Consider the following 11,241-nt stretch of genomic DNA (forward strand, 5'->3'; position numbering starts at 1 on the left):
GATCTTTAATGTTTCCATGATAAGGAAACGATGCATGTTCGAGGAAATGGGAGCGCTTAACTTGATTTTAAGCACCATGTAGGTCTGGGTTGCAGTTCAGTAGCACAGGTCTTATCTAGTGTGAGGAAATCCCTGAGCGATGTCCCCGGCTCTACAAACAAACAGTATGCAGTATATTAACGCATACATATGCCAGACATCATGTGATCCAAATTCGTATTCACATATGTGTATATATTGATGATTTCTGATCAGTTTTAAGTAGTCTGCTTTAAATTAAAAAGAGAAGAGAGATATTTTGACATGCACAAGTAAGATTGTAAGAGGGAATGGATTTTTTTTTACTGAAGACAAAGATCTACTGTGCAAGAATTTGCTGTGTGAGAAGACCTTGGGACAAGTAATTTTCTTTTTCCTTTTTAACTTTCTTTTTATTTATTCTTCGAGTCTCTCACATCACTCTTCTCCATCCCATTCGTTTCCCCTCCCTTCGTATCGACACTCTGCACTTGCAACCTCCCCCCAATGAAATAAAACTAGAAAAGTTTAAGAAAAAAGAACAATCTCACCATGGGAGCTGTAGTGTGACACAGTGAGCCCCTCGGTAAACTCTTTTATCCACATATTTTTACTTGCAAGTGTTCTTTGCACAGAGTCATGGTTCCAGGCCTCTGGTTTCTCCTACACTATTGTCCACTATCGATGCTGGGCCCTCCCTGGGACTCCTCTTGTTGTCAGGTGTCATGGAGATCCTGCGGCGTTGGGTCTGCGGAATCAGCCCCTTCATAGATGGGGTGGATGTTGGGTTGGGCTAACCCGTAACCCTGGTTCTGGGCCCGAGTAGTTTGCAAGGTTGGCCAGCCCACCGGCTCTCCCTGGTCCTTACCCCCACTGTCAGAAACTCAGCATTTCCCTTACTGCAATGAGCAAAGGGGCGGGGGCAGTTCTCTTTTCGTGTCCTCAAAGTAGGCTTTCCCACACCCACACCTTCAGAGTCCGCCCAACCACGTTGCCCAGACGAGGTATACCACTCTCCCAAGTGCTGCGGCTGGTAAGTGGGAGGGTCAGTTCCCTGCGGGACATCTTTTCCCTGCTCTCTCTCACCACCACATGTCAGAAGACAGGGTATGTGACCAGCTATCCCACTCACCCTCAGGGACAGCTCACCCATATCTCTGCCACCAGGGGCGTCAGCTCTACCTTGCTGCCCAGATCAGGACCATCCCACTCTCCTGGGCGCTGCAGTTGGCTAAGGGAGAGGTCCAGTTCCCTCCCCAGCTGGAGGCGGGAGAGACAAGCAGGGAGGTTGGTGAGGGCGCATTTCCCTCACCTCCACCACCACACCACAGACAAGGAAGGTAGTACCAGCAAAGCCTCTCTCATGCCCTCAGGGCCCTCAGGGCAGGCTCACCAGCGTTGCTGCCTACGGGGCCAGTTCTACTGTCCCAACCAGGAAAGGCACAGGGACCAGTCTCAGAAGCACTGTAACTGGTGAGGGTTTTGGTCAGGTCTCTCACCTGCTACGGGTGTCTAGGGGCAAGGAGAAGGGCAGCGTCATTCCCTCACACACGCTACCATATTACAGACAAGAGGTGTGCAACCCAATCTCCCGTCATCACACTCTCCAGGACAGCTCACCCCTGTGAGCAGGCTCAGCTCTCTTGTGCTGTCCAGGAAACATGCTGGACCTGCTCTCCTGAGTGCTTCAGACAGTTCTCCCTACTGCTGGCCAGTGAGGGGCGGGGTCAACTCTGTATAGCACTGTTTTCTCTGCCTTTGTTGGTGTCTGCAATCACCAGCCTTGGACATCAACACAGACTGTGGCTGCAAAAGGGCCAGGGACCCAGACAGGTGCCACAGCAAGAGTCCAGGCCTGGACATCACCATGGCAACGAAGCCACCCACCTCAGCCGGCTCCTCACCACTTTCATTTTCAGATGTCTGTCTCTCTCTCTCTCTCTCTCTCTCTCTCTCTCTCTCTCTCTCTCTCTCTCTCTCTCTCTCGCGCGCGTGCGCGCGCGCACGCGAAGTCGCCCTTATTTTCTTCTCGACGTCGGGTGTGGGTCTGCATGTGGGTCTCTTTGCTCGCTTGGTTTGTCATGGACCTGGGCTGGAGCGTGCTTCCTCCTTGGAGACATTGGTGCTCTTCCCCGGGCGTGCATATGGGTCTCTTTTCAGAAAGAATTTTCTAGTGCTCTGTTTGAACATGGGGGAGATCACACAGCAAGAAGCATAAATGTGAGGCCTCTGACATTTTCATTTGTCTCAGTGACAGTCATCTAGAGAACGCGGGCTTCTGTTCTAGAGCTGGGGGATACTTGGTTCTCCTCTTGGGAGCATGGTCTTCCCTAGTGAAGTCTCTAAATGAGGGCATGGGTAACTTGCCTCTGAGATCTGCCTGGAGAACCAGTCTTTCCACACCCGGGGTCTTGACATAACGGCAAACAAATTAGCACGCGTTTTTTTTTTTAGGCAGTTAAACTTGTGACACACCAGTAAAAAATGTCTACAAATTGATAGAGAGACATGCTGGTTAGTGGTTGTCGGTTGATAATTGCTGGTGAGACCGGCTCTTTCTAAGTCTGCAGCTTGTCTGCTACCAGATGATTGGGTGACCTGACTACTGGCCACTAGAACAAAGACACAACTAAGAAGGCACACTGTACCCCCTTGAGAAACTCCATTTGGATGCACATTCCTGAGATGGTGGGATTGAGTAACAGGGTCACACCTGAGTGAAGGCTATCCTGAGATACTTCCTTACAGAATGTTGATGCTATAGAAGGGAGGCAGACATTTTTGTCCCCATCATGGGTTCATGTTTCAACATCAAGGTAGGTGCATTTCTCATCAAAGTGGAACAAGAAAAAGCCCACATGCACATGTCTAGAGCAACATGTATACTAAGAAATAAAGACTGATTCTTGGAGGATGGGAATTGATCCCCAACTTTCTCCCTCTATTCTGTCTGTGTCTATCTACAGAAGGTTGCTCCTTCCTTGTTTACCAGTTCAGAAATGGGCCAACCTGAGGTCCGGGAAATGTAGCCAGGGGCAAAGACTCTTGCTGATATGATCTTCTCTTTGGCTGGCTCTGGATCTCCAGCACGACTCATTGCCACATGCTTGGTCACTTACTCACCAGTGGAAATGCAGCAGTCTTTAACCTTGGGACAGCAGTGTTCTGTGTAATAAGGTTCACTGGCTTCTGGAGTTTTCCTTGGTGGACCTGAGCTTGAATGTTCACCTACTGGAGTCATATCCTGCAATTTCTTAAAGCTTTGAAAGTTAGCAAAGCATTCTTCAGGAAATTACATTACTCCCTACCTGCTAGCATATGGTTGTTGTATCAAAGTTACCATATGTGAACCTTGAACTTCTGGGGTTGGCCGAAGGTTAAAATGTCAGGAAAGCAATTTGCTTTATGTGAACTTAGGGGATAAGCAAGATACCATTCCAAGTGTGAGCACGCATTGGGTCACACACATCACCTGGCCCACCTGGTTTTATTTGTTGTCATAAATTTCTAGATAAGAGCCACGAGGGCTTTGATTGTATAATTGGGTAGACTTTTTTTTTTGTTGTTCTGGGAAAATTCTGGGAGAGGCGCATTGAAGACACTCAGTAGGAAAAAATGTTAAGACTTAAAAAGGGAAAAAAAATGAGTTCCCAAGGAAGATCATTAATCCTCAGGAGACATGACGTGGTGAGGAACTAGAAAATTCCAAATACTGCAGAAACAGCTATGGCTTTATACCTTCTTCAGTCAGAGGCCCAGAAGCCACATCTGAGTTTTTTCAGAACTGTGTTGTCAGTAGCACCCTCCCGCATTCCGGTTACTCTGTTGTTCTCAATTCCTCTGTCTTCTCTCTGTTTCCCTTACACCTTACTCCTTCCCTGCCTCATTTATCCTGATTCCTCAACTCTGCTCTCACTCCTTACCTCCTCTCTCTAGCCCACAACAGCTCCAAGGGCTGCAAGGGACACAATGCAATGACCTACACTAGTCTCGTTAAAAAAGCCAACACTAAGCCAGAAGGGCAGAGGCTCAGAGCTTCCAGAAGGATTTGGGATGATTCAGATGATAGCCCCAAAAGCCTTTCCTGATTTTCTGTTGCCTGGGAGGAGCATATAAACAAAAAGATACCAACTATGTAACGTCATGCCCTTATACATTTTGTACCCAATCTACTTTTCCGAACCCACTTAAATCAAGTCACTTCTTTTTTTCTCATTATATTTTATTACATTTGTTAAGGAAAAAAAGCTTGCTTCACATGTCAATCCCAGCTCTCCCTCCCCTGCTCCCACACCCCTCTCATCATTCCCTCCACCCTCCCACCCTATCCCCACACCCTTCCCCATAGGGATATCCAGAGTCTGTCATTTGGTTCAGGGCGGGGTCCAGGCACTCCCCCAAGAATCCAGGCTGAGAGAGCAACCCTCTTTGTGTTATGGACACACACAAAGTCCATTTGTATGCCAGGGATAAATTCTGATCCACTGCCCAGGGCCCTTGTCCAGGTCTTCTCACTGACCCCCACATTCAGCACATTCAGGAGGTCTGGATCAGTCCCATGCTGACCTCCCAGCTGTCGGTCTGGGGTCCAAGAGCTCCCCATTGTTCAGGTCAGCTGTTTCTGCTGGTTTTGCCAGCCCATTCTTTATCCCTTTGCTCATCACTCCTCCCTCTCTGTCACTGGGTTCCAGGGGTTCAGTTCAGTGTTTAGCTGTGGGTGTTTGCCTTTGCTTCCATCAGCCACTGGATGAAGGCTCTAGGATGGCATACAAGGAAGTCGTCAGTCACATTATTGGGGCAGGGCATTTAAGGTAGCCTCTCCACTATTGCTTAGTTTGCCAGTTGGAGTCATCCTTGTAGATCACTAGAGGTCTCACTGGTGCCAGATCTCCAAACGTACCTCTATTATGGTATTTCTCATCCTGTTCTCCCCTTTTCTTCCCCCAACTAAACCTTCTTGCTCCTCCATGGCCTCCTCTCTCCTACTCCTCTCCCCCTCTCTTTTTCACAGCTCCCACTCCCCTCCCCACCCTGCTCCCAATCTTCTCGGGAGATCTTGCCTCATTCCTCTTCTCTGGGGTACCATGCATATCTCTCTTAGGTTCTTTCCTGTTCCCCAGACTCTGTCAGTTGTAGGCTGGCATTCCCCCGATCCATGTCTAAAATCCATATATGAGTGAGTACCATGTTTGTATTTTTGTGACTGGTTTACCTCACTCAGGATGGCTTCTTCTAGTACTGTGCATTTGCCTGCAAATTTCAAGATTCCATTGTTTTTTTTCTACTGAGTAGTACTCCATTGTGTAAATGTACCACATTTTCTCTATCCACAAATCACTTCTTGTAAGTTCGCGAAAGCACCCTGGGGAACAAATGCCTTACAAAGGCAGTTGGGCGTTAGCAGCTATGTGATGTATACCTGTTACCTTACACTCTTAATTTATGCTTCCTTGTGCTCTTCCTTGATGCAAACTCCTACTCATTTTTTAAGACCCTGAGCACCTCCGTTGTGCAGCTTACCCTGATACCCAGAGGCCGAGAATCTTGAGTCTTCCTCCCAAACACTGATAGCAAATGTTCACTTTTCTGTGGTGGCACTTGCTATTTTGCACTTGAATGTCTTATATTTGTCACAGCCACTAGACACTGCAGCCCCAAAGAGAAGGACAGGCACCTATTCACGGGCAAACCACTGTTCCCCATACAGCCCTGGAGATGTGCAATGGGATACACTACATGTGAGGGAAGCTGAGCCCTGACATCAGCAGTGTCAACTCAAACATTTTAACACTGTGCAAACCAGCACTCAACCTTCTATTACTCAAAATAAACGACAATTTCATTTGCTCTGTACTTTCATACTCCTCCTCTCCCTCCCCAACACATATACACAGACTATAGTAAACCAGGCCATGATATCTTTAATTTTTATGTATATGAATTGGGATAAAGAATCTTCTCTCTTCTACAGCTTATTCATATTTATAAGACATCATAAAAACCACATGAATATTGGAGTTCAATGGGCCATGTTGAGATTGTTAATATTATTCTAACTTTGTCTCTCGCTGCATATGCACACACACACACACACACACACATATATATGTATATATATATATACATATATATATACACCCTAAATCAACTGTTTTATGCACTCCTACACATGTTGAGCCTCACAGGCCTCTTTCAATTTTTGTTTTATGTTTCAGTACAGGTTATTTCCCTTTTGACAATGTTTTTGGTAGTCAATATTTTGAAAAAGAATGCAAATAGCACATGCGTATAAGTGTGTGGGTTTCACATGTGAATACCTGTGATATATATTGGTCTGTACTTGGTTTGCTAACTATGAGGAAAGGAACAAGGAGCAAGGCTGTGCTCATGAACAATTGAATGTAAGGGGTATGCGTGTGTGTGTGTGTGTGTGTGCGTGCGCGTGTGTTCTCCGTGATATCTAACAGCTCAGTATGTATATATTTTCCCCATCTTTCTGAGGGTCGCTGATGGCTCTCGTGTAGTGAGAGTGAGTAGTGAACATGATCAAAGAACGTGCATGCAGCTACCAAGCTACTAAAGTCTTAGCAAGGGAGCCTCCCAGCACACATTCTGAGCTGAGCGTGTTCTGTGCATTGTATTGTTCACTCTCTTGGTATCTCTCCTTTGCCCACTGGTAAACAACTTGGTGGAATAATGACTGACACATTTGTGAAAGTGATAGAACTGGATCTGCCATAAGAAATAAAGAGCTGTAGGCTGGGAATCAAAAGTCATGCTCTACTACAGCACATGGATTTGAAGATACATGGGTCATAAAAGCTGGATGAAACCTTTTGACACTGCTAGGTATATTGTAGCTGCCCCTTCCTCTTAGGACCATTGACCTGTGCTACTAGGGTGCATCAGAACCCCAGGAACTCACAGGGCTGCACTTCTAAAGGGGTTTTGTTAGAATGGCTTCAGGAAACCTTTTCCACAGTACACTTCTGGTCCGTTCATCCATTTCCATCCCTGCTGACTCTTGCTCTCCAGTTACACAGGTCACAGTTTCCTATTGCCCTTTATCCATTCAGCTGTCTCATCTCATTTTCATTTCAAAGGCTCTCATGCCAGTCTTATTTGTTCTTGCTGCCTTTTCTCTTATGTGAGAAAGATAACCTAACTCTCTTCCATTTGGAGCTTTTTATTTTCCTTAGGAGAACTAGGCTCAGTAGCTATATAACGAGACTCAGAAAACACAGTCGCAGGGATGAACAAAAATAGTTTGAAATACCCCCACAATTCTAGTGGAAAGCAAGGGTAGATAAACACCCCTTCATAAAATGTACATGTCTAATTATTCAAAGGGTTCATGTTCACTTGGAATATTCATGTGGCAAACTTTTCCTGGTGACTGGTTTTTTTATCCTTTTATCATTGAGTGAGACTTATTTTTTCAAATTAATTTAGAAGTTACTGCCCTATCATATGGGCCAGAACTTTCAGAGGGAAGGGGTCTCCTAGGAGGAGCTCAGGATTGGCTCTCATTCAGAGACAGTTATCCAGAATTCTTGGAATTACTTTCTACCATTCTATCATTCCTTTGGAACAGAGAATGAAAGTTGTTTTTTGAGGAGATAAAAGGTGGCTCATTAAGTCCCAGATGTCTGTCTGCTTCTGAGGAGGAGGAGATGGGTGAGAGCTAAGGAGCTTTGTCCATTGGAGAAGTCAGGAAGCTTTGGAAATGTAAAAAGAAGGCTTTATTGCACTTCGGTGGATACCAAGGGCAGGTGTTTTTATCGATGATTAACTTGCTAGTCTGAATTGACATCAGAAGAAGAAAACAGAAACTCAGGACCCATGTGTAAATTCTGCCCAAGTATCTATTGCAAGTCACATGAGAAATGTTTCTTTTTCCCCACAGATTCGAACCAGTGTCCTTCCAGAGCACAAGGACTCCCCTCCGGAAGTTGGGGTAGGTGCTTCTTATATTCTCAAGGGTACATATGTCCTTCATAAATTAATGGTTTGCATTTTCTCTGACTTCCTGCCTGCTTGAGAGCCGACAAAAGCAATTAAATTACCAGGGAGTGACCCTCTGAGGAGATACCTGCTTTGTTGCTGAATTGAGTAGAATTTATCTCTTGTCTTTTGAAAATAATCCATTTTCAAATGGGTTCTTTTATTTAGTTTAGATGATATGGATGAGCCTAGACACTGTTCTGCAGGCAACTGAATTGCAGCTGTAAGCCAGCACTCCTGGGCTCCTGTGGGCTAGGGAAACTACCGGCATGAGCTCCTGCCTCATAGAGAAGCAGCAGAGAACTGGTCAGGATAGGATGTCCCTTCCTGTCTCCTAGGATGTGAATCATGTAGCAGGCTGCTGTTGCTGTTCAGTGCAGCACTGAGCACCCACTGAGGCTTGCCTGACACACCTGAAGAACTGCATCTCTAACCTACAGGAGGTGAAAGACCAAGAGGTACTTACTAGGAATAATAGTGTGGTCTGCGTAGACAGGGCCAGAGTTGGCTGTGGCAGAATCTGAATAAACAGCCCCACAAGGAGAGCCCCCAGGCCACTCCACTCAGAGAGGAGTAAAGAAGTTACCAAAAGCACATTTAGAAATTGTTCGGGAACCTGACAGCCTTCTCCCATTGAGTTTGAGGAGAGCGGGACAGGGTGCCATTCATTTCTTCTCACTGAAGGCAGTCGCTCGGCCATGTACTGAGGGAATATTTCAAGCATACACTGAAGCGCAAGTTGACTGAACAGAATTCTAGTTCACAGAGCATCTGCTAGTACAGAGAAGGACAGGGTGCGGGGTTCTCTCTTACTCCTCACAAGAGCTTCTGGCTTCTTCTCGGAGGAGAGAGGAAAGGCTTCCATGGACTAATGCAATCTTCGCCGTTGGTTCTCTGCCTATACCTTGATGCTATCCCAGCTCTTCCACCACTGGTGTTGGTGGGTTCTCAGATCCCACAAGTTGTTCGCACTTTAGTTGGCAAAGGGCCCAGCAAGTTCTTCCCAGTCAAGGAAGACCCACAGCCGAGGCCTTTGCTGAGTCTGGTGCTCTCTGTGCATGTTATTTCTTCCCTCTGATCCACAATCACCATCTGGTCACCAACCACCAACTCCTGCAAAGGAGGCTCCAGGGCATGCTCTCACCACACCTACACTGCCTACATAAACCCCAGAACTCTACAAAGCTCCAGGGCATGCTCTCACCACACCTACACTGCCTACATAAACCCCAGAACTCTACAAAGCTCCAGGGCATGCTCTCACCACACCTACACTGCCTACATAAACCCCAGAACTCTACAAAGCTCCAGGGCATGCTCTCACCACACCTAAACTGCCTACATAAACCCCAGAACTCTACAAAGCTCCAGGGCATGCTCTCACCACACCTACACTGCCTACATAAACCCCAGAACTCTACAAAGCTCCAGGGCATGCTCTCACCACACCTACACTGCCTACATAAACCCCAGAACTCCAGGGTGTGCTCTCACCACACCTAGACTGCCTACATAAAACCCCAGAATTCTGTGGAGCTCCAGGGTATGCTCTCACTACACCTAGACTACCTACATAAAACCCCAGAACTCCAGAGCATTCTCTCACCACACCTAGACTGCCTACATAAAACCCCAGAACTCCAGAGCATTCTCTCACCACACCTAGACTGCCTACATAAACCCCAGAACTCCAGAGCATTCTCTCACCACACCTAGACTGCCTACATAAACCCCAGAACTCCAGAGCATTCTCTCACCACACCTAGACTGCCTACATAAAACCCCAGAACTCTATGGAGCTCCAGGGCATGTTTTCAACACACCTTCTAGGATGCCTTCATGAAACCCCAGAAAGCTAGAAAAATTTAACCATTGATATAACTAACACAGTGTTTTATTAAAGAGTCTCATTTATTTGTTGAGGTTCAAGGGATGAGCTGAGTTAATCTTCTGCTCTAAATCCCTGTTGCCAAGTTGCTTTAGTTTTCAATTGTCCAATTGCTTTAGACCTAATCATATTTTGGCTTAAATGTGTGAACTTTTGTTGTTTTAATCAGTTTGGTTGGTGGTATCCATTTTATTTATTTAAGTGTTGAGTCACTCTTTTTTTTTTTCTTCCCTATCTTCCTACCCTTTTCCATGACAATCATATCTCTGTACATACAGGCACTGAAGAATTTCACACACGTTTGCCCCCTTCTTACTGCTCAGGCTGTGACATAGAAGAGTATGTGACAGAGGCTACACCACTTTTGGCAAGATGAGGGTATGGCCCTTGTGGCTGGTTTTGACAGCTGCTAGAGTCCTTAGTATGGTTAATAGAGAAATTCTGGCTGCCCGTGCAGTCCATTCAAGGGACCCTGTGTGTTTTCCCTACTGTTTACTTCCCTGCCATGTGGCTCAGGGTCGCCTCTTTCACCCAACACTGTAAGCACATGATGGAATTTGAACATCAGAGTGCATTGCCTGACCCTTTTCCTATGTGTTGTGCAATCTGAGCACAAAAGTTATCATAGTCCTCATCTTCCCATTTGAAAGAGTAAAATGCTAAATTTAGGTCAGCATCCTTCTTCACATTTGGAAAACATGAGTTGCTTGGGAAGCCATGCTTGCTTTATGGCTTTTATGTCTTAGAAGAACTAAGTCCTTAAAGGGGCTTCTGGAAGTAGTTCCTACTCAAATAACAACAGCAGAACAAAATACTAATAGTGATAAAATTTAGGTATTAGATTTCTGCAATTTGCACACTTCTAGGACTTCTTGACTTTGTTCACTTCAGTATTTCTAGGTTTATGCCTAGATTTTTTTTATCAAATAACCAAAGAGCATTCTTTTTTGGTTTACTAACTACTCTCTGTTGTTTTTAGAGCCATAAGACAACAAATTATAGACAAAGCAGAGAAGAGTCTAGAAAAGAGGATACTAACATGAGAGAATCTAGCATGTTTTATGATGCCAGCACTTACGTAACTTGTTAAGTGTGATCAGGAAACCAATCTCACACACAGAAAGAATTGCCTTAAATAAGGATGAGTCAGCATAACTTGAAATTCCTACAGCCTGAGTTATGTTATTCTGCATAGTAAAGATTTAACACTTGTTGAGCACCTATGAAGGACCAGTGCTAAATACACATCCCATCAATCTCCAGGGTATTTCTTTGAATGCTAGTACATGGTTTGAGGTTTAAGCTATTGATCTAGAACATGGTGCCCATTA

At 45.5% G+C, this 11,241-nt stretch overlaps 1 protein-coding gene across 5 annotated transcripts in view; it reads left to right on the plus strand.

Moving 5' to 3' along the window:
* The window catches only part of Inpp4b (inositol polyphosphate-4-phosphatase type II B), a 748,592-nt gene that overhangs the window by 474,303 nt on the left and 263,048 nt on the right, over positions 1-11,241 (plus strand). For all 5 annotated transcript variants that reach the window (XM_040734799.1, XM_040734801.1, XM_040734796.1 and 2 more), the window contains exon 8: positions 7,925-7,975. In XM_040734799.1, the coding sequence (XP_040590733.1) occupies positions 7,925-7,975 (51 nt within the window). The remainder of the gene's footprint in view (positions 1-7,924; positions 7,976-11,241) is intronic.

This window comes from Mesocricetus auratus, unplaced genomic scaffold (genome assembly GCF_017639785.1).
Source record: "Mesocricetus auratus isolate SY011 unplaced genomic scaffold, BCM_Maur_2.0 Super-Scaffold_100041, whole genome shotgun sequence".
Lineage (NCBI taxonomy): Eukaryota > Metazoa > Chordata > Mammalia > Rodentia > Cricetidae > Mesocricetus > Mesocricetus auratus.